This window comes from Balaenoptera ricei, chromosome 15 (genome assembly GCF_028023285.1).
Source record: "Balaenoptera ricei isolate mBalRic1 chromosome 15, mBalRic1.hap2, whole genome shotgun sequence".
Taxonomy (NCBI): Eukaryota; Metazoa; Chordata; class Mammalia; order Artiodactyla; family Balaenopteridae; genus Balaenoptera; species Balaenoptera ricei.
This window is the reverse complement of record NC_082653.1, coordinates 30751140-30775758: the sequence shown is the minus strand read 5'-3', so window position 1 is coordinate 30775758 and position 24619 is coordinate 30751140. Positions and strand designations below refer to the sequence as shown.

At 40.0% G+C, this 24619-nt stretch overlaps 1 protein-coding gene across 5 annotated transcripts in view; it reads right to left on the bottom strand.

The window, feature by feature from the left end:
• The window catches only part of ATRN (attractin), a 158318-nt gene that overhangs the window by 65432 nt on the left and 68267 nt on the right, over positions 1-24619 (bottom strand). For all 5 annotated transcript variants that reach the window (XM_059898407.1, XM_059898408.1, XM_059898409.1 and 2 more), the window contains 9 exons: positions 24196-24350; positions 21480-21564; positions 17940-18160; positions 15061-15182; positions 14017-14155; positions 12238-12428; positions 10389-10608; positions 8989-9174; positions 7892-8125 (listed from right to left, as the gene is read on the bottom strand). In XM_059898407.1, coding sequence (XP_059754390.1) covers positions 7892-8125; positions 8989-9174; positions 10389-10608; positions 12238-12428; positions 14017-14155; positions 15061-15182; positions 17940-18160; positions 21480-21564; positions 24196-24350 — 1553 coding nt within the window. The remainder of the gene's footprint in view (positions 1-7891; positions 8126-8988; positions 9175-10388; positions 10609-12237; positions 12429-14016; positions 14156-15060; positions 15183-17939; positions 18161-21479; positions 21565-24195; positions 24351-24619) is intronic.

Below are 24619 nucleotides of genomic sequence, written 5' to 3'. Positions count from 1 at the left end.
TTCATTGTAAAAATAATATATGCTCATGATAGTAAATTTGAAAAATACAAGGAAAGGGAAAAAAAAAATCATACAATTTCACCACCCAGAGATCACTGTCCACATTTGGATCTTTCTTTCCAGTATTTTTTTCTATACAGTTTTACACAGTTGTGGTCATATTAATTTTCAATTTTGATTTTTTAAAATGTAGATCACAATTATTTTACCACATTATTTTATCTATCATAAACAAAACTTTAAATGGCAGAATGATTTCTATGAAGCCAAACAGTCACTTAACCATTACATTTTGATATTTAGTTTGCTTTCAATTTTTCATTTTTAGAAAAATAACCATGTTTATATGTAAACATTTCTATAAGTGGAATTACTGATTCCTGATGCATACAGGAGTTTACAACTAGAAAGGCATATGAGGCCTAGACCTCTCAGGGCTGCTCAGGACAGTTGTGCACTGCATACTTCAGGTGGGGTCACTCATGTAGTGCACAACCTGTAAGCAGACCTGTCTTTTTTTCTCCTTAGCTCTATTGAGATATAACTGACATATAACATTGTGTAAATCTAAAGTGCACATTGAAAGTATACAATGTGTTGATTTGATACACTTACTGCAAAATGATGACCACCATAGCTATACCTAACACCTGCATCATGTCACATAATTACCATTTCTTTTTTGTGGTGAAACATTTAAGATCTGCTCTTTTACAGATCTGTCTTGGTTGATCAATGTCATACAGTCTCCACCTTGACAACTTTCCATGGCCTTGCACCTGTTCTGTTTACCCACCTGCTTTCTACCCCATCCCTGTAGGTATTTGAGTTGTTTTAAATAGACTGCAACTGAAGAACTTAAAAATGACTACATCAAATATTCCACCAAAATTGCTTAAGATCTGTGGACTATACATGTTTTTCCTGTGAAGATGAGCAACTTTGCACATAGCAACAGGGCAAAGCACAACACCAGAAAAATGTAATACCTAAAATCATTTACCAAAATATCTGTATTCTGGTTCAAGATAAAAAGATTGAACAAATGCTTCTCTCTCTCTTCCTCTTCAAGATCTCACTGAAATTATAGAAGAAATGTAAAAACAAGGGTTTGGGATAAGAGGAAAAGGTGCTATGAGAAGTACTGAGAGATACTTCTGAAGCACTGAATTTCTAGCCAGAACGCCCCAAGTGGGGAGGCACGTGGCACAACCATGAACATGCCAAATGCATCCACACACCTGGTCCGTTGCTCCTTCCTTCCTCCACTGTGGAAGGAATGCAGACCATTCAACAACAGCCAGAGCAGACCAGAGCTGGAGAGCCCTGGTACTAGCTAGCCAGCCTCTCCCTTAGGACATCACATCACACCTTCATGACACCTCAGTTCACCCAGTACTCATAAGCTTAGACATTCAGTTATAAATACAAATCAACCTTGAGGAATCACTAGTATGAGAAAATCATCAACCTAAAAGCACCACCTAGATAAACACACAGAATGACTAACTCTGAAGGAAGGATTAATGCAAGAAACTTAAGAGAACGAAAAATACTAATTTTAGCAAATTCAAGGAGGCTTCAGAGATCATTGCATTCATAAAATAAGAAAGCAAGCTCTGGAAGAAACCCTCACAATATTTAGAGACCTTGCAAAATGAAAAGGATAAAACAAAATCAGACACAAAACAAAAACCCTTCAATAGATTAAACAGGAGAACACATATAGCCAAAAAGCTACTTGCCAGAAAATAACAGGAACAGCTGTATGCCAACAAATTTGATCACTTAGATGAAACAGAAAAATTCCTATAAAATACAGGTTACCCAAACTGACTCAAGCAGAAATAGAAAAGCTGCCTGTATTATACTTTACTTACCTATACTAAGAGACTGAATGAATAATCAAAACTCTTCCCACAAAGAAAAATCCAAGCCCAGATGGCTTCACTGGTGAATTCTACCAGTACTTAAAGAAGAATTAATACTAATACTTTTGCAAACTCTTTCAGTAAATACAAGAGGAGGGAATACTTCCCTACTCACTCTATGAAGCCAGTACTACCCTGGTACCAAAGTCAGACAGTCATCACAAGAAAGAAAACTATAGAACAGACCTATATCTCTCATGAAAACAGACACAAAATACCCAACTAGCAAACTAAATCCAGCAACACTGTAAAAAGGATTATGCATCATGAGCAAATGGGCTTTATCCCAGGAATGAATGACTGGTTTAATATCCTTAAATCAATTAGTATAACATAATATTAATAAACTAAAGAACAAAACCACATCATCATTGTGATACAGAAAAAGCATTTGACAAAATCCAGCACCCAATCACGACAAAAGCCCTCAAAAGTCTAGGAATAGAAGGAGAATTTCTCAACCTGATAAAGGACAAGTATGAAAAAACTAAGGCTAACATCATACATAATGGAAAAAGACTGAATTCTTTCCCTCTAAGATCAGGAACAAGAAAATGATGTCCACTCTCACCACTTTTATTCAACATTGTACTGGAATTTCTAGCCAGGCCAATTAGCCCCCCAAAATTTTTTTTTAAAAAGGTATCCAGATAGGAAAGACAGTAGAACTGTCTTTCTTAGTAAACAACACAACCCTGTATATAGAAAACCCTAATCCACTAAAAAACTAGTAGAAATAATGAGTTTAGCAAGGTTGCACGATACAAGATTAACATACAAAATCAACTGTATTTCTACATATTAACAATGAACAATCAGAAAACGAAATTAAGATAATTCCATTCACAATACCATGAAGAAGAATAAAATACTTTGTATAGTAAATTTAAGAAAATAAGCATAAGATATATACATTGAAAACTTTATAAAACATTGCTGAAAGAAAATAAAAAACTAAAGAAATAGAAAGACATTCCAGGTTCATAAACTAAAAGGCTTAATATTGTTAAGATGGTAATATACCCCCAGTTGGTCTATAGATTCAATGCAATCTCTATCAAATGTCAGCTGGCTTTCTGTTGATGTTACTGAAACTGACAAGTTCATCCTAAAATTCATATGGAAATTCAAAGAACCCAGAACAGCCATGACAATCTAGAAAAATAAGAACAAAGTTGGAGGACTCAGACTTCCCAATTTCAAAACTTACTACAAAGCTACAGAAATCAAGAGTGTGATACCAGCATAAGGACAGACATATAGGTCAATGCAATAGAAATGAGAGTCCAGAAATAAGTTCTTACATTCAACTGATTTTCAACAAATGTGCTCCCAAAATTCCATAGTAAAAAAATAGTCTTTTCAACAAATGGTGCAGGGACAACTGGTTAACTACATGCAAAAAGATAAATTTGGACCCCTACCTCACACCATATACAAAAATTAACTCAAAATGAATTACGGACCTAAATACAAAGAGATAAATCTATGTAACCTTAAAGAGAAAACACAGGAGTAATTGCGATTTTTGGGTTAGTTAGGCACTGACTTCTTAGATACAATACCAAAAGCACATGGGAAAAACGAAATCTTTTGTATTTCAAAAGATACCATAAGAAAGTAAAAAGAAACCCATGGAATGGGAGAAAATATTTGCAAACTGTATAACCAATAAGGGACTTGTATCTAGATTCATAAAGAACTCTTATACGTCAACAGTAAAAAGATAATGCAATTTAAAACTGGGCAAAGAATTTGAATAGACAGTTCTCCAAACACATACAAATGGCCAATAGGATGCTCAACTTCATTAGTCATTAGGGAAATGCAAGTCAAAACCACAGTGAGATACCATTTCTCATATACTAGAACAGCTACAATCAAACAGACAGACACAAGTATTGATAAGGATGTGGAGAAATCTGAACCTTTCTACACTGCTAGTGAGAATGAAAAATGGTACAGCTACTTTGGAAAACTTTGTGCCCATTATTCCCCATTTCTGCCCCCGGCCCTAAGCAACCAATAATCTACTTTTTGTCTCTATATATTTGCCCTTTTTTGGACATTCCATATAAGTGATATCATATAACATATAGCCTTTGTATCTGACTGCTTTTGCACAGCATATTTTCGAGGTTCATTCATGTTGTAGAATATATCAGTACTTTATATTCCTTTTTATTGTCAAATAGTATTCCATTGTATGAATGTACCACATTTTGTTTATCCACTCGCTGGCTGACAGACATCTGGGTCGTTGCCACTTTTGTCTATTATGAATAATACTTCTATGAGCACTCAGTACAAGTTTTTTTTTTTTTAATAAATTTATCTATTTATTTATTTTTATTTTTGGCTGCGTTGGGTCTTTGTTGCTGTGCGCGGGCTCTTCTCTAGTTGTGGCGAGTGGGGGCTACTCTTTCTTGCGGTGAGCAGGCTTCTCACTGCAGTGGCTTCTCTTGTTGCGGAGCACGGGCTTCAGTAGTTGTGGCTTGTGGGCTCTAAAGCGCAGACTCAGCAGTTGTGGTGCACCGGCTTAGCTGCTCTGTGGCATGTGGGATCTTCCCGGACCAGGGCTTGAACCCGTGTTTCCTGCATTGGCAGGCGGATTCTCAACCACTGCACCACCAGGAAAACCCCTCAGTACAAGTTCTTGTGTGGACATATATTTTCAATTCTCTTGGGTATATACTGGGCTATATGATGGATCTATGTTTAACTTTTTGAGGAACTGCCAAATTGTTTTCCAAAGTGGCTACAGCATTTTACATTCCTACCAACAATTAATGAGAATTCCAGTTTCCTGAATGATGTTGAGTATCTTTTCATGTGCTTATTTGAGTTTAAAGAGTTCTTTATGTATTCTGGACATTAGCTTCTTAACAGACATATAATTTGTAAATATTTTCCTATATCCTGTGTATTTTCATTTTACCTGATATATTCTTGATATTAGTGGAAAAGCACAGATTTAACTATTTCATTAATTAAACCACTAGTAGATTAGAAATGCAACTGTAGATCCTCCAAAATCTCAGGAAAAAAGGAACAAAGAGAATTTAATCCAGTTCTGTAGATAAAAAGCTGGTTTCTCATTTTATTTTGCATTTTCCTGCTCTACTTCCTTTTCTGAGAATGACTTTATATCCTTTTGATAGGAAGAGAATAAAGGGACAAAGTAGGTGATTAAACAGTTAATCCCACTAGGGGATTGTAAGTAGAAAAAAATATGGGAGACCCCTGTAAGTTAATGATCACTCAAGAAAGCAGGTTTGCTTAACCACAAAACTAAGCAGGCCTGCTTAGCAACAAAACCATGCAACAGAAGCATGAGACATGCCCCAAAACAATAAAACGATGGTGGCATGAGACCCACATCCTGCCCAGTGAGCTCAGTAAGTTAATGACCCCTAGGACATGCTCTCTGCACGCATAAAAAACAGTAATTTATGGAAGGGTGACATTGAAAGTGAAAGACCCTTATTGTACTGAAACCTAAAATAATTTTTCCATAATGTCGTGACAGTCCTGGCTTGACCATGCAGGGACAAGAAAACTCCCCTGCCCAACCTGGAGGAGGAGCTTATGATGGAAGCCTGATGTCTACTCAAGAATGAGGAAGAAGGTGGTCTTTTCCCCCACCCCATTTTTCCTTTGATCATAAAGCTGTAGCCCACTAAGTTCTCGGAGTGCGGCACCCTCTAGCCTGCTCACTTGTAAGCCTCACAAGTGTTCTATTCTAATAAATCCCTTCTTATCTGTCACTTAGCACCTAGATGAATTCTTTCTGTGCTGAGACATAAAGGACTGGAGCTCCTTGGAGCACCATGGCGCCCACCCGCCAACCCCCGGGGTAAAGACACCTAGCGGTTTCACTTTGTCCACTTTTTCTGTTGGGTTGACATTCAGCTTTTTTTTTTTTTTTTTTTTCTGGAGGGTAGAGGTTTACATACTCTGGATGATAATCATTTGTTATATACCCTGCAGATATTTTCTTCCAGTCTGCCTGTGGCCCTTTATCTTTGTTTACAGTGGTCTTTCCCTTATAGAAGTCCTCACAAAGAACCCAGTGGTCAGGGGCAATATCTGGCAGGCTCTTGGAGAAATTCTTATCCACTAATCTCTTGGGAGTCTTTGCACCTGCCTAGCATCTCCCAACTGCTCTGGAGGCCCATCAGTACATTCCTGAGATTTACTGAAAGTTTCAATCAAAGGCCAGTTTTTCAGGGTTAGTTTCTCAGGACAGCTACCATAGCAGGTCTAGGATCAAGCTTTAGGTCAACTCAAGGTCTGTTGCTTCTGGCATCAACCACTGGAAAGGATAGGAAGGAAGGGGAAGGAGAAGAAGAAGGGAAAGGACAGAGGGAAGGAGTGGAGAGGGGAGAAGAGGGCAAAGGAAGGGGAGGAGGGCGAGAGGGAGGCAGGCAGGCAGGCTGAATTTTTCCTTTTTTCTTCCTGTCAAAGGGAAAGAGATGGTTTTCCTTCTCCCTTTTCTTAGACCATTTCAGTAAGAAAACCTGTATTTAAAAACCCTTCCTGAAAAAAAAAAAAAAAAAAAAAAAGGTCATGAAGAACCTAGTGGCAAGATGGGAATAAAGACACAGACCCACTAGAGAATGGACTTGAGGATATGGGGAGGGGAAAGGGCAAGCTGTGACAAAGTGAGAGAGTGGCATGGACATATATACACTACCAAATGTAAAATAGCTAGCTAGTGGGAAGCAACCGCATAGCACAGGGAGATCAGCTCCGTGCTTTGTGACCACCTAGAGGGGTGGGATAGGGAGGGTGGGAGGGAGGGAGATGCAAGAGGGAAGAGATATGGGAACATATCTATATGTATAAGTGATTCACTTTGTTATAAAGCAGAAACTAACACACCATTGTAAAGCAATTATACTTCAATAAAGATGTTTAAAAAAAAACAAAAAACAAAAACAAAAACAAAAACAAACAAAAAAAAACACCTTCCTGTTCCTTTGATATGTATATGTATGTAAATTTTTTAACCTAAATAAACTTCAAGTCAGCACTACAACGCAGAGATGTCCTTCTTAAGTGCTTAAGAGCCATCTCTTTGAAATGTACACATCAAGGGAGCCAGCCCCCCTCCCCTTGCTGTGGGAATGGGTCCAAACTGTAACCACCTGCTTGCCTTAAAGATACAAGTTTGTTTTCTCCTTTGGGTAAAGGCAATTAACTAACCTAGGTGGCCTCCCCAATTACCAGGTAAATTCAGAATGAACTGTGAAAGAATGTAGAGCAAACAGTGCTGTCAAATCCTCACATGAAGACAAGTTATCTTCATTTCGAGAATATGTATATAATGGATTATATACGCTGGGATATTTAAAAGGGTAGAATTTCTCTCCGATTTTGCAATCTCATTAGTGGATTGCTGCAATGTGGGCCACAACCTGGTTTAATGCTTATTCAATAATAAAACTGTTTCTTTCTTTTCTACATCTGTGGAGAGGAATTTCTGGGTTGGCAGTAGATTTTATTTTTAATTTTTCCCCTAACAATTGTCACAATGTATTTTTAAGTAAAAAGCAAACTGTAGAACAATATATCATATGCATAGTGTATAGCGTAGTATTTTTTATTTTAAAAACTATATATCTAGAGGTATCTATATTATACTGTTAAAAGTTTTTCCTTCTAGAGATGAGAAGAGGAATTCTAGTTTTTATTTTATCTACATCTGTAATAGTTAATTTTTTATAATGAACTTATTTCAATACTTTTGTAATGAAAGTTAGCAAGACAACTCACTTAAAGTCCTTAGTATTTTCATTAATTGACATTAAAAATATTTTTCACAAGAAACAAAGTTTCCTAAAACGATCTGTTATTTTTTTCTTAAAGAAATCCATATAAATAATGTAGCTTTCAAGGTTTTATTCATTGTAAATAGGTAGTGAAACACTTGATTTTGGATACACAAGACATCTTACCTGGACAATGAATGAAAGACCAGTTGTATCTGCTGTCCTCCAGACACATGCTGGAATTGAGAAGGGGCTGTGGATAGGAATTTCCTGTAGGGGCCTGAGAAGGCATTTTCACTGGTCCTTTATAGGAGCCCTCTGTGCATTTCCCTTTGCCAGTATTGCTGGGATCAGTACACCAGCCACAGCCTGGTTGCTCCAAGCAGTGACTACAGGTACAGTAGCCTGAACAATTTTCAGCTGTAAAAAAACATAAGTTACAATTCACTATCACATGTAGTCTTAAATTCACTGTATTTAAATTACCTTTTTCTTTTCTTTTTTTTTTTTTTTTTTTTAAACTTTTGGGTTTATTTATTTATTTATTTATTTATTTATTTATGGCTGTGTTGGGTCTTCGTTTCTGTGCGAGGGCTTTCTCCAGCTGCAGCAAGTGGGGGCCACTCTTCATCGCGGTGCGCGGGCCTCTCACTATCGCGGCCTCTCTTGTTGCGGAGCACAGGCTCCAGACGCGCAGGCTCAGTAATTGTGGCTCACGGGCCTAGTCGCTCCACGGCATGTGGGATCTTCCCAGACCAGGGCTCGAACCCGTGACCCCTGCATTGGCAGGCAGATTCTCAACCACTGCGCCACCAGGGAAGCCCCTACCTTTTTCTTTAACAGACTATTCAACTTCTGTGAGTCAAAATTCCTATTCTATTGTGATTGTTTAAATGACATAATAAAATTTTAAAGAGCCCAATATTTTGTCCAACATATAATAGAGACTCCTCCCCTCCTCTCTCAATCCCAGGATGTTTAGAGATCATCTCCTGGAAAGCACTTCTTTATGAATTAGGAGATTAAGATGTGGAGATACTACATGGATTGAGCAATATGATACTGAGGTTGGGCAAATTATTTCTGTACTGTGATCTATCCTACAGTTGTTTACTTGTGTCATTGTTCTTGATTCTGTATGTGGGTTCACATCAGGCAGTCTCTGGACAGTCCTGAGCAGAAGGTCAAGTCTGGTCTCATCCCTAGAATTTTCAGAGTCTGACAGCACTGCCCTACACACAGGAGTTGTTACCCATACTGCCTAGAGCTCACTTTTCACTCACGGGGGCAGCTGCTCGTGGTATACCACTCCATACACTGGCCAAAAGGGAAGGAGGCCACGTAGGCATTGGAGTCCACGCACTGCTTCATGTTGCTGCACCACATGCACTCGGAGCTGCTGCTGGTACACTCCCCACATGCTGTCCGCAAGGCACACGGTGTCCGGCACTGCTTGGCACTGTGGTTCGCTGGGAAGTAAACCCAAGAGAGACACTTAGAGCTCCCACTATGTCAGCTAAGGTCAAAGGCTTTTCAATGTGGGTTGTGACCCACTAGTGTGTCATGTAATCAATTCAGTGGGTTACACTAAATGAAGAAGAAAATAGAAAGTCTTAGGTCATCAAGTACTATTTAGTCAAGTATATTTATACACTTGGGGGGAAAACAGTTTTTCTTTTCAAAGAGCATTAAGGACAGACATGAGGGAACAAGCTAATCTTTCCATAAGAGTAGAGGTTCTAAAGCTCCTTATGACATAGGAGACCCAGGATGAACTTCAGGGGTTTTACAATCCACCTGAATATGCAAAATTGCATCTTTGTATACTCTGGGGGAAAAAGAACCACAGCATTCATTAAATTCACCAAAGCACTCAGGATCCAAAATGGCTGAAAAGTTCCCCTAGATATTATACTTTAAGGTGACTCCTACAGTGCTATGAATTCTCTTCCACACCTCTGTATTCCTCAGACAAATGACAGTACCTTCCTAAAATAAGACATGATGTCAATGGAGTCCAGCCTCCCAAAAGCAGCCCCAGAATTCCAACTACTGCTTGTGAGTCCCTCTGCAGGAGGAGGACGCTGGTTTAGGGCTTGTCTGCGTGCTGCAAATGCCACCCCTGTGCCTGCCTTTAGGAAGCCTAAATGTGCCTAGAGAGCTTCAAGTCTGTGAAGCTACTCCAAGTGTCCGGTCCTTCAGCACTCTCCTGCAGCTTTAACATGCTGAAGGTTTGCTTCTGCTTCATGACACAGAGCTACTCCCATCATTTTTCTCCCCAGTGACACTATCTTTCTGTCCACTGTCCCTGCAGTGATCTGCTTGCTTTTCTGATCTCTTCTTTCGATTTTTTGTTCTTTCTTCCACAGCATTTCCCTGCCAACACCAAGAAATTAGCCTTTCAGAGAAATTATCAATACTTCTTGTGGTCAACAAACCAATCAATCTCACAGTTAATCAGAATATTAGAGTTAGTTATTTTTGGTTTTGCTCATGGCTCACACTATTCAGAGCCAAACACGATTTCCTTCTGCTTTAAAAATTCTGTGTTACACTCTGCTTCATATGCTTGAAATCAATACTCCATCGGTTTTTCATGAAAATTTCGTGATACTTAACTATGCCTTCTATAGTTTCTCTTTCAATGAACTTCCAGTAACGCATAATTCACCCATATACTTACCAGGTCTTTCACAGACACTACCATTGAGTGGGTTGATGCAGGTTGCAGCCTTTAAGCCCCAAGTACTGGGTTCAGACAAAATTCCACAGAATCCAGCATCACTGGGCTCAGATGGCATCCACTGTAGCAAACTATTTGTGAATGGCGACATATCTTCCCAGCACCAGTAGGACACGTTGATCTTCCGAAGGCCAACCCACGGGGTTAAGGTGAGCTTGGACTGCAGGCAAAACAGGCACAGCTATGAATATAATCAATGTCTTGACCAAAACTGGTTCTAGACAAAAACCATTAAGTTACATATGTCCAAAAGATAAAGGAAAACCTCCCTCTCCCGATTCAGCCATGGTAGATTACTGCAGACCATCATTTTTATGTTACATATCATGCCTGGCACTTTAATATGGCCATTTTACAAAGGACAGAAATACAGCTCGGAGAAGACATCAAAATCAAAGTAATAGGGCTTCCCTGGTGGCGCAGTGGTTGAGGGTCTGCCTGCCAATGCAGGGGGCGCGGGTTCGAGCCCTGGTCTGGGAGGATCCCGCGTGCCGCGGAGCGACTGGGCCCGTGGGCCACAATTGCTGAGCCTGCGCGTCTGGAGCCTGTGCTCCGCAACAAGAGAGGCAGCGATGGTGAGAGGCCCGTGCACCGCGATGAAGAGTGGCCCCCGCTTGCCGCAACTAGAGAGGGCCCTCGCACAGAAACGAAGACCCAACACAGCCAAAAATAAATAAATAAATAAAATCAAAGTAATAATCAAGTTCCTGAATTTCTACATGCTATGACAAATGCTATGAAGAGATGACCAACCCCAACTTGGTTTAAATGTCTATTTATACGTGAAATCATCGTATCGATATTTATGAAATACTGGTTATATGCCTATCATTATCTAAGCCTGTTTTGGAAGCTCTGGTTAGTTCAGGCTTAGATAAACGATGATTAAAGATTCCCACCTTCAGCTGGGGAGGTGGGGGGTATTGGCTGTCACTGAATTTTATAGGGAAAATAGGACAATGAATTCCTCGGAAAGTCTTTCTCAGATGCCACATGTGGCCAAGACCCAGACCGCACTTCCTATGTCCTTCCCAAGGAAGTGCTGCCCATTCCTCCTACCTGCTTGACATTTCCCCCTAACTGCTCTATACCAAAGACAATGTTGTTGAAAGAGCGTTGTCTTGTGAGTATCTACTTGATTGAGGGTAGGACCACAGTTCTAGGACTCTGTACTAAAAAAGACAAAATGTGACTGTGGAGTATCAACTACAAGCTGCCTGAGAGCACTGGGTGGACAGGAAGAGAACTTGGGGACTTTCTGTGCTCAGAAACTCTTGATAAGAAGATGCCCTCTCCTTTTGGGTTGGTCAGATCTAAGAAAGACCCAAATGGATGTCCATTTCTTAGGATGATTAGCATTAAATCATATTACACACTGTAGTAAAACCTGAAATCTGAGAGACTCAGGTGGCTTAATTCAGCTCAGCTAATTAGTAATGGCATTCCCCTTCCCCACCCCAACAGAACCTAGGCATAAAACAGATATGAAATCATCTACTGATGTCACAGGATATGTGCAAATGTAAACATGTTACTGTTCAATATGCATGTAATTATTGATATATCTTATAATTTAATGAAATATGACTAATAAAAATAAGGTGTTGGAAATTTCAAGATAAGAAAGAATTTATTAAAGGAAGAGAATTTGACAGTGCAGTTCCACAGTGTATTACACTGCACCTACTAGCATTCCTCTTCCTGCCAAGCACATAACAGGTAGGCTGTAGTCATGCCGTCAGTAGAAGGATGGATACTAGAAACTTAAGTTCCAAGGACTTTAACTCACCATGCTCTGCGATGACTGCATGATTCGCAGCTGCTTAAGGACAAATTCCACCTTCTTCTGGGTTGTAAGAGAAGCCAAAAAGGCATTGTGGTTCCTACAGGACAATTTTGCATTGTCATAATTCTCTTTGACAGTAGTAATTTTCAAACATGAGTTTCCAACCAAATGCCAGCCAATGCCACAGATATTTTCTTTATTAAAGAGGGGAGAGAAAAACAAAGAGTTTTAGAAATCACACAAAACTACGTATATTAGCAGCTTGAACTGCTGAAAACCTAAATGGTTTTTGTGAGCTGAATTCTAGATACTTCATTCGGATGTGGTGAGTGCATCAGACACATTACTAAGGACCAAATACAGAATACACACAAGAATTTTTTAAATGTTTATCAGTCATATTTCCTGGATCTCAAGATGCATATTCTGAGGTCAACCCTCCTATGTCTTAGAGGAAAACATTTGTTTGATGCCACTGTTAAACTTATAAACCTCCTTTTGAAGAAAAATCAGAAACAAGGCTAAAATCCTAAGAGCAGAAAAATGAATATGCATTATTGGAAAGATGGGGTGGAAAACTGCAAGAACAGAAATGAGTTGGTGAGTGAGCAAGTCTACAAAAGCTGCACCGTTTTCACATCAAGTGAAACAAAACATCCCAAAAGTGAGGTGGAAAGAGACTTTTTGGGAAATAAACCGAAGTGCTACAGTACACCAGGTAAGTTTGTAATCTACTACTGTGACCTCCCTGTATCCACCCAAAGAACTGCACAGAAGCTATGCATGCTTCCTGGAAGACAGTGCACGAGCAAAGCAACTTCACCAGAACCAAAGTACCCTGGAGATGCCCTCAACAATGTTCATCAACAGCCAGTGAAATAAACGGAAGGTGCCACGGGAAAGGGATCATTTCAGAGCAGATAAAGACTTGCTCCTCAAAGTGTGGCATCAGTGTCATTGCTCGCTGAAATGCGGATTCTAGGGCCTCACCACAAATATGTGCCAGAATCTGGCTTCTAGCAAGACCCCCAGGTACTTTGCTATGCATTGAAATTTGAGATGCAATGAGGTAAAAGAACAAGAAGCCCACTCCAGCAAGCTGAATCAAGTACTTCCGAAGGACTTCAAGAGGGGCCCAGTAGACCCCAGCTACCCTGTACTTGTGTTGCACAGAGTCACAGAAGTCCCCTTCCTGGGCTTCCTGGTTGAGTAAATATATCATACAGTTTCAGCCATGGCTGGCTGGCTTCAGGCCCCCAACTTATCATCCTGAACCTCAGAAATGCTATAAACTGAGGTATCTGGGGCTGGGGTCATCCCAGGAGGTGCTGCTGACAGAGACATCTCTCCTTTCCTTCTTATCAGAAGGTGCTGAAAACCTGATCCCAGCGGTCAGTGAGAAGTACTCTTCATAAAGTGCCCAGCAGACTGGCTGCTGAGACTGCTGCTTTCTACTCCCAGGTTACCGTAGAGTGGGGCAGGGACAATGGAGAGTGGGGTAGGGACAACGGAGCAGGCTCAATGACACAGAGTCAAGCTGTCCTTGATTCTCGACAGCAGCAGATGACGTTTCACTTTCTTTCAAAGGATGGTAGAAGTAAATACTTAAGAACTGTATTTCTGCTTTAAAAAATAACAACCACAATAGTGGTGAGGGGGAATGAATGGATAAAATGAGTTCGCCCCTTTTGTGGGGTTCAATCTAGGCTGCACAGTATTGAGGGTGTGTGCGTGTGAAGTCTTTGGACCCACACACATCAAGATGCCCCTGGCAAGGCCTACCAGGCAGGGCGATGCACTCCTGATTCCGGGGCTCCCACTGGCAGTTCTGGTCCAGGGCACAGCTCCTGCAGCTGGTCTTCTTGTTACAGTAGTACGTGGGGTTATCCTTGGGGCAATGATCATACCTGGAAATGGAGATCTAGAATACAATGGACAAAAGCTTTTCTCTTATATCCACAAAGAGAACTCAGGGCAAGAACAAATAGGATACTAAAAACAACAGTCTAACTGAGGAAGCAAACTACAAATACATACATACATAAATAAATAAATAAGATGTTGATGAAGCAGCACTGCAGTGGAAACACTATAGTTAAATGTTCTGTTCAAGGACATGCCTTTACCTGGCAAGGAAGCAGTGCATTCTTTTAAGCACCATGCTTCAACTTGCTCATCTGTAGAATGGGAATGTTGAACTTGCTGCTTTTTAAATGTCTCCCAAACATTCTGAAAGTTTTTTATTTTATGAGCTGCTTTACAGACTGACAAAGAATGTCTTATAAACAGTCAAAAATTATAAAAGTTGAGTCATCATGTCTTTTTTTTGCCTTATAACCTAAATAAAAAATCATAAATGGTAAGCATAAATTATGCTGAGCCAAGATATAACATAAGACAAGGAGATTTTGCAAAGTCTATTATTTCCACAATTCAGTTTGGCTGCTACACACATGACTCACTTTCACTCTCAAGTCCTAAATTGCTCCCCAAACCTTGCATATGTAGAGGGAGCACACCATTACAAACTTCACGCCAAGAACCTAGTACTTAGCCACAGCCATGCATAGGGACTGGAGTGTATTCAGAATAATAATCTTGCTTTCTTCTAAAACACCACACATCAATCCTCGTGGCTAGCAGAACCTTTGGAATTAGGACATATAGAGCATCCCTTACTCAAAGAAACTTGAGCAATAATAAAATCCAAATCTACACTGAAGGTTTCAAAGATAACTCTGGGCTATACCATATGCTCTAAAATCTACACCTAATCCCACTCAGGATTTTTCTATCTTCTGAAATCCTTTAGAAACAGACTCTGACCTGGCCTTCTGTGCAGCTGTGGTTCATAGGGACACAATGGTCATGGCACCAGTGGCAGTCATTTGTGTTGGCCGTGCAGCTGTAACAATCCGTGTGCTGGTCACATCTGTCATGATCAAGTGCTGTGAAGAGAAGAAAAACTCATCAACTGTGACAGCTTCTCCTCAGAAATGTCACAGGCCATTACAACTGCTGTTGAGCAAAATATGACCCTGAGGCAAAAAAAAAATAAAATAAAATAAAATAACAAGCCTTGGGAAGTAAAATGAGGAGTGAAACTGGCAGGAAAATATATTGGTGTGTTCAGGTCAAAACAATATTTAGAAATAAGTAAACAATCTGAAGAAAAGCCATTTTGTACTCCACCCTCCTAACAGAAGTACACAGAAAGTGAAAAACAAAGATAGAATAATTCAACAATGAGATATAAAGGAAATAGGTCTGGTTCTTCTAATACTTTTCTTTTCAAGAAAGAAATCAACTAGCAGTTGAATAAACACCAAGAGCAGCCCAGGGGCCAAACAAAGAAATGTAGGAGACCAAGCCATTCCTCCCAGCTATAAATGCAAGGCTGCTCTGGGCACAGGAAGCAGGCAGCACCACAGAACCCCAAAGAAGGCAATACACATATATGTAAGTCCAAGAAATTCTGGGCTACTAGAGACCTGTTGATCTCCTACTGACCCTAGACAGGTCAAGGTCAGCAACGAAAGAGAAGCCGCACAACAGTGCTGCCTCATCTATTGAACCATTCATGGACATGGCACATGGTAGAATCCATGGACAAGAAAAGGCAGGGCCCACTCTCACAAAGACCCCAACAACCTGCTCCTTAGGCTGTTCTTCCTGCCCTGGTCATCACCCCACGGACTGGGCCCACAGAGAAAGCAGAGTGAACCAGGGAGGTGACATCTGAGATGAGTTCATAGCAAATGGGTTCATAATGAACCACCTAAGGTAATTAAATATTATTTCCTATAAACTTGCATATTTAATTTGAACTTTTTAAATGTGGTTAAAAAATAACTATTTCACTGATTTTATCCCTTTTAGGAGACAGTGACTAACCCTACCAAGTTCTGGTCATCTTAGTTCTCCAGCACTCACCAGCCCACCAATGAACCTGTAAAGCTGCCTGGGTGTTCTTACTGAGGATTTATGTTCAGCTTAATTTGGAGCATTCCAAGAGAGTGAACGCTGCCTCTATCCATCATAACTCTCATGGTAACTGCTACACCAACCCTAACAGTTAAGAAATTCAGTCAACATAGTTTAAATTAATTGAAGTAAAACAATATTTTTCAGAGACATTTTTCTTACTTTTTTTTTTTTTTAATTTATTTTATTTATTTATGGCTGTGTTGGGTCTTCGTTTCTGTGCGAGGGCTTTCTCTAGTTGTGGCAAGCGGGGGCCACTCTTCATCGTGCTGCGTGGGCCTCTCACTATCGTGGTGCGCGCGCCTCTCACTATCGCAGCCTCTCTTGTTGCGGAGCTCAGGCTCCAGACGCGCAGGCTCAGTAATTGTGGCTCATGGGCCTAGTTGCTCCGCGGCATGTGGGATCTTCCCAGACCAGGGCTCGAACCCGTGTCCCCTGCATTGGCAGGCAGATTCTCAACCACTGCGCCACCAGGGAAGCCCTTTTTCTTACTTTTAAAGGACTTTCTCACATATGACTTCATTGTATTGCACTGTGCGAATATGTCAGAGCAAAAGGGTAATAAGGAGCTGAGTAGGTAAGATGAAGAAAGCTTGGACAATATAAGGGGTGGTTCTAGAAGGAGGGATCACTGTTCATCCTCAGCAACTGTCTGCCTTGCTATCACTGCTGTGCCCAACTAGAGAAGCTAGAAAAGAATAATACCTCTATCCACTAGAACAATCTACTCCAACATAGCTTTTCTTTTCTTTTTTTTTTTTTAATTTATTTATTTATTTATTTTTGGCTGCACTGGGTCTTCCCCACTCTGCAAGCGACTTTCTCTAGTTGCTGCGAGCGGGGGCCCCTCATTGCCGGGGCTTCTCTTGTTGCGGAGCACGGGCTCTAGGCCCGCGGGCTTCAGTAGTTACGGCTCGCGGGCCCTAGAGCACAGGCTCAGTAGTTGTGGCGCACAGGCTTAGCTGCTCCAAGGCATGTGGGATCTTCCCGGACCCGGGCTCGAACCCATGTCCCCTGCATTGGCAGGCGGATTCCCAACCACTGCACCACCAGGGAAGTCCCAACATAGCTTTTCTGGATTGGCCCTCTTAATCTTATCCTTAATGTTAGAACTGCATAATCCAATATGGTAGCCACTAACCACATGTAGTTTTTATTTATTTATTTTTTTTGGCCATGCTGCGTGACATGTGGGATCTTAGTTCCCCGACCAGGGGTGGAACCCGTGCCCCCTGTGGTGGAAGCGCAGAGTCTTAACCATGGGACCGCTGGAGAAGTCCCCACATGTAGTTTTTAATTTAAATTAATTAAAATTTTAAAATTCAGTTCTTCACTCACACCAGTCTCATTCCAAGTGTCTGATAGCCACATATGGCTAGTAGCTAACATATTGGGACAGTGCAGATATAAAAAGTCCTACTGGATTGCAGTGCCTCAAAACAGCTGAAACTAGGTTCTGGAGTTGGTATACAAAGTCTATGCAATGCTAAAAGGTTTTGTCTTCATCATTAGCAAATAGCAGACGTGGCACGTTCCCATCCATTATAAAGATGTTTACAATCCAAATTTCAAACACCCATAAAGCATTTGCCTAAGTTATTACTGAATAATTTTGGATAATAAAATGAACATTAAAAGTACACATTGGATAAGTGACTTCACAATTCAGATAAAATGAGATCTCAAATTAATTAAATTTTAAGAAGAGAAAAAAAACATACTTCTGTTAGAAAAACACTCTGATTTTAACTTTTCTTCTTGTGCTTCAGTTGCCAACTCCCAGGAGACACACTGAGATGACCCTGCGTCCCACACACACCGGATGCCAGGTCCTGCTGCTAGACAAGCAGCTTCACTCTGGTGTGCTTCACACTGTTCTGAAGTAAATACCAGGATGTCACTGAGGAGGAGACTATTGAAACCACCAAATACATACATGGTGCTAAAAGAAAAAAAAGAGAGAGAAAGAGTTCATTGAAAACTTACATAAACAAATGCATGATATACTTATAATCTTTAGACGAATCTCACATATCAAAAGTCCTGTAAAAAAGTTATTTTTCAAGACCTCAAAAATCATTCTTATACCTTTACCTCCCAAATTCCAACCTTTCACAATGGCCTGTGACTACCCAGAATAGTTCCAATAATCTACCTCCTCTATACAGCTACTATATTAAAAAGTTCTCATGATAAGTGAGTGACTTTTAACCAGGATTCTTCAAAATATTTTAGTGACAGGGCAAGCTAGCATATTTAAAAATTATACACATAATCCTACATCTACATGTTTTTAAATATTAAAAATAAGTACGTACAATTTAAGAAGTATAGATAAAGGCTCTCTGATCAAAACTGTGTAATGGGGGCTTCCCTGGTGGCGCAGTGGTTGAGAATCTGCCTGCCAATGCAGGGGACACGGGTTTGAGCCCTGGTCTGGGAAGATCCCACATGCCGCGGAGCAACTAAGCCCGTGAGCCACAACTACTGAGCCTGCGCGTCTGGAGCCTGTGCTCCGCAACGGGAGAGGCCGCAACAGTGATAGGCCCGCGCACCGCGATGAAGAGTGGCCCCCACTCGCCGCAACTGGAGAAAGCCCTTGCACAGAAACAAAGACCCAAAACAGCCAAAAATAAATAAATAAATTAATTTAAAAAAAAAACCAAAACTGTGTAATGAAAACATAGACCAATAAGAAAGAGATAAAAGTGCATATGAAAATTTAGAACACAGTACAAGTCACATTTTAATTAGTGGAACAGATGATTTCAAGGATTTCTTCCAACTCTGAGATCCTATAATCCACCAGGAAGTTTAGCACTAACCCACAATAAGGTATCAAATAATTCACTCTCACTGTGCCTCAATTTTCCTCAAATCGACAGAGGATAACTAAAGCGTAAAGATTCTGTGGCTGTATTTTTACTATATCTGAAAACTGACATATTTCAGTAACCAAAAATGAACACCAGGTTTAATTTTTAACTTCATATTGGTTTACTTAGTATCACATTACATAGTCTGGTTTCAGCTAGTCAATTTATTGCTTAAACAAAATAAGCTCCACCGGCCTCCCAGTACAGCTGGTATTCTTAGCAATTCTGAATTCATCTGGTCACATCAGCTATGCGAGGGTAGGCAAAGTCCCTCAAAGAGGCTTGGAGCAGGGAACTGAAAAGAAAAGCTGCATCTGCAGCAGTCTCAATGCCTCACAGGCCACTCTTCTTCCTGCCTCCCTCAAAAACCACAAGGACAACGACTAAGTGAAGCACAGCTGGCCCAATGCAGATGCTCGATTAAGGGAACCATCATTCAAAATGTGGAAATCATGTGAATCAAAGTTTCTCTTTAGGTAAATTACTTCACAAAATTAAATTAACCATTACAGCAGAAATTAACACAACACTGTAAATCAACTATACTTCAATTAAAAAAAATTGAAAAAACAATTAAACTAACCATGGTTTTTTACTACATGACCTCCCTTGTCATGCCCTGCCCCCCTCCAACCCTGGCCCATTCATACAGATACTCGCGTATAGGCTCAAATACTCCACTGGAATTATACAAAAATAAGCACATTATTATAACTCAGGCAAGCCATTCCCAATTTTGATTCATGGTTAAATTACATCTTATGGTAAACTGTCAACTTCTCTGAGTTTATATAAAACCTCCAAAATGTTTTGATAGAAAATCCATTTATTTGCTAATTATCATTATGGTACTAACAGCCGCCATTTAGCAAACGCCTATTATGTGCCAAATCTTATGCTAGGAGAACACCATGAATATAAAGACGAACACAGCTGAGGCCAGGCACTCACAGGCAAGATGATGACAAAATGGACCCACTGTTTTTCAGATGAAGAACATCAAGAGGCACTTACTAGAAAACTTTAAGCGTTTTCCTTACTGAGGAAATATCAAATTACAATTTAAGATAACACTTCAGGGACTTCTCTGGTGGTCCAGTGGTTAAGAATCCGCCTTCCAATGCAGGAGACATGGGTTCGATCCCTGATCCGGGAACTAAGATCCCACATGCCATGGGGCAACTAAGCCCACGTGCTGCAACTACGGAGCACGCGAGCCACAACTAGAGAGCCCACGTGCCACAACAAAAAAAAGATCCTGCACGCCACAATGAAGATCCCACGTGCTGCAACTAAGAACCAATGCAGGCAAATAAATAAATAAATATTTTTTAAAAAGATAACACTTCAAATTAGTAGTCAAAAATCCTTCCATTTTAATCTATACCTATCAAATATTCCCATAGTAAAACCATATTTATTGCTAAATTTCAGCTGTTTACTTTGTGAAAGATGTCCCTTTTTCCAGTATCTAAGTGTTTGAATTCTGTCAATTCTTCCTTCACATCTCCAAGATAGGTTGCTTTCTTATCTTTCCTAATCCAAGGTGAATTACCTCATTTAACTTTCATTATCACAACAGAAATTTTGAAAATGTAGGGAATCCTAACATAATATACATAGGCATTATAGCATTTAAATAGTTTCAGGATTGATAAGGCCTAGAATTTTAAAAGGTGAAGTAAACAGTAATCAGAGAAGAAACAAAAATGAGAAAAAATTAACAACATGATTAGACTATTTTAACAAATAAAAAAATCGGTAAAGCACACTATAAGGTACAGGTCACATGGCCACTCTGGAGCTCCCTTATATTACAGATGCTTCTCCAGGGGCAGATTTGTGAAGAGCTCTATTAGTTTGGGCCAGGCACTTCTGAATGATGCAATGAAATGCAGTGCAGACTTCAGATTATCCAAAGACTTGATATATATGAAGCACCACAGACTTGACCTATATGAAGCATCAGAATCTCCCCACCTCTGTGCCCATATCTTATCCCTTATCTAAAGTGTCCTCTCTCCTTTTTTTTCAAATCTTTCTTCACCACTCAGACAAAAGCACCACAAACAATAGCAAATAGCAGAGGGCCTAAGACAGTAACTGCACACAACTTTTCTTGTCCCATGCACTCAGACAACACCAAACGTAGCTTACTCCGGCATGCTAACAAAATTACATCAACAAACATGGCATTAGAAGTAATTCAAATTCACATCAAATATTTTAAATATAAATCAGGAAATTCATACCTAACATAATTCTGTGAAAAACCAATGGGATAAGGTAATCCTATGAATAATATGTAAGTCCAATATCACTTCATATTTTACTTCATTTTCATTTTAAACACAAGAGAAAAGGAGCAAGCACTTCTTCAATTACCTGTTGTATAAGACTGCTGAATGGCCAAATCTGTTGACATCATGGTGGAGATCAGGTCTGGGAAGCACTGACCATCGGTCACAAGCTAGGAGCGAGAAAAACGCATTTCAGAAGGGACTGTCATTCATAATCAATAGGGACTGGCATTTTCTTTGGGAAAGAAGACTGTAATAAACACAAACATATCTCAGTTTTTCTTAGTCACACCATTATTTCTGAAGTAAAATGCAGCAGCAACAGAACAGAAGGGCAAGGAAGAACGGTAGGACTCTATAGCAATTCTAATTAGTGAATGCACATTCACATCACTCACTCTGTTGCCTATCAATATTACCCACTAGAATGTTTTTTAACTTAAGCAAATTTTACATTTTTCAAAGCTTACATAAGTAAAACATGTGAATTCCATAATTATTTTCCACTCTACATTGCTTTGCCCAAACTCAGTAACTAAAATAGAAATGTACAGGTGGAAAATTAAAACTAAAAAAAAAAAAAATCAAACTTTATCTAATTTTTAAAAGGTCCTTTCCTAGACCCCCTAGATCTACTAATTTTCCTTTGTTCTGATTCACGCTAGCAACTTCTCTTCTGGACCTCAATACCAACAGGTGCTGCTGAACCACACCAACCTCTGACTCACTGTCTTCTGTTCCCAGACACACAGACTTTCACACTCACTAAGCAAAGGTTCTTCCACTCAATCCGGACATTTATTCAACCCTGACAACAAAAGCTTTCACTTTCTTCTCCTACCCAGCCTAAACTCTGTGGTCTTCCTCACATGCAGAACAGAGGCCATCAACTCCCACAGCTTCCTGACCACCCACCTTGCTTCCTTCCCTAAAACCAGTGTGGCAGGAGCCCTTCCTCTTATCCCACCTGACTTTTACCGCAGTATTTAAATATGCCCAAGGAGGCACTCAATTTACCCCTTTTCTTCCCTTCACAGACAAGGGTTTTTGTTTTTTTTTTAAATTAAAACGGTCAACATTCACTGTGTACATCTCACCGTATATTACTTCTCAGCCTCCTGTAATCTGGATCATTCCTCCATGTCTAGAGGGTAATAAATGATCTCTTTGTTGCTAAATGTGAAAAACTCTCCAGTCCTTATTTTACTTAATCCCTCTGTAGCCGCTGTTAACTGCTACCTCTCAGGTCCCCAGTCTTGCCTCACTTTCCTCCTGTTCTCTGACATGCTTTTGCAGTCTCCATTCTCTTTAAGACTTCTTTATGTATCTATTCCCTGGCTCTTTGCTTGTCCCTGATGACACATGCTCCCTACAGAAGTTCACCCCCTCCTACAGCTCCCCACTGATCTCTGTACTGCTCTGTCCCACAGTCATCTCCAGCTGAACATGCCCCCAAATTCAATTTACTCACTTCCTCCCAGACCCTGTCCCTCTACTTCTATTTCCAGCCTAGGTAAAAAACACCATCTACTGTGGCCCACACCAGATACCAGATAAGGATGCTGTCACAGCTCTCAAAACACACTCGGGACAATCCTCGGGTTCCCAGTAATTCTCAAACACATTTGTCTCTTTATCCTCATTGCCACTTCCACAGTCTTGGCTCAAACCCTCCTCAGGACTTTATCAACAGCCTCCTAACTTCCATCTTGCCCCTTCCCAACTACTAATCACAATGCCACAAAGAGATCTTCCTAAGACACAAATACAATTCTATCACCTCTTCTGTAAGATTCTTCAAAAAGCCCAAACCCCTCAGCATGACATAACAGGTCCCTCAAGATCTGACCAGACAGCTGCTTGCTTCTAGTTCCACTTAGAGCCACTCTTCCCTGATGTGCTACTAGAATACAGCCAAAACTAACTACTCACAGGCCCCAAGTACGTGGCATGGTCTCTTTCCACCTCTGTGTCTCTAAACATGGGCTTCCTTTGCCTGAGAAGTCCTGCCTAACTTGGCCCAGCCAACTTCCCAGTGTTCCTAGGACCCAGCCTGGATGGCCCTCCTCAAGAAGGCTTTCCCTGACTGTACCCCTTACCCCTCATGAATTAAGGGATGCTCACAGGTGCTCTCATACGTTCTTCTCAGAGCAAGTAACACCCTGAATGCAATTATATTGTCTGCTCAGTTCTCTGCCTCCCCCACCATGAGGCCAAGGACTGTAACTTATTCCTCTTACGATCCCCAATGTATAAGTTCAGTGGCTGGCACATAAATGTCTGTTAAAGAACATCTGATGATATTTATATTTATATTTATATCATATGATATATGATAAATATTAAATAATTTCTAATATTTGTTTTGCATGAACCAATATTGCCCTCTTCTGGTCAGCACATTACCACACCAAATTCTTAAAAAATCGCTGTCAAAGTATTACATCAAGAATGTGTGAAACCAGTTTCAAGGGAATAAGATAAAGTTAAACTTAAACCAACTTAACACAATGCTGGTGGTCACAACTACATAACACATATTACTATGTAAGGCTTTTATTTGTGACACAGGAGAGCCCAATCACCCCAACTCATCAAAGGAGGGACTTCAAAAAGTATTTAATATAGAAGTAATGCTTTTTAACAGATTACAATATCAGTCAAATTAACATAAAAAATTCCATTTGGACCTCTTTCAAATAGCCTGACCATTTTTAACTAGAAATATTTTCTGTTTCTTTTAAAACGTTGTTTACAGACAAAAAAGATTCTTAAAGCTAAAATGGCTTTGGGAAACTTACCAATGTCGTAAGCCATGAAATCTGAAGAGAAGCATTTGGCTCCATGGCTCATGGATGTGTCATTGTGTGTGTTTCCTCCAAACACCAGCATGGTTCCACTCACTATCACAGCTGTGTGCAAGTAACGGAAAAATCGGCTGTCCTTAAGAATAGTCCTTTTGAATTTATTTAAAAATAATAAATACAAGGTTAGTTCTTTAGAATATTTATCATCTATTTGCTAATACAAACATAACCATTTTCTTAACTTCAGATCCAAGTGTGCAAATAATTCTAGATTTTTCTCTGTATATAAGTAACTTTCTCAACAATAAACATGTAAAATTGAAAGACGTATGAGAATTTTGATAAAATATGTTAAGAGCCTTAAAAATGTTCACACTCTATGTTCATACTCTATAATTCCAGTTTCTGAGTAGATATC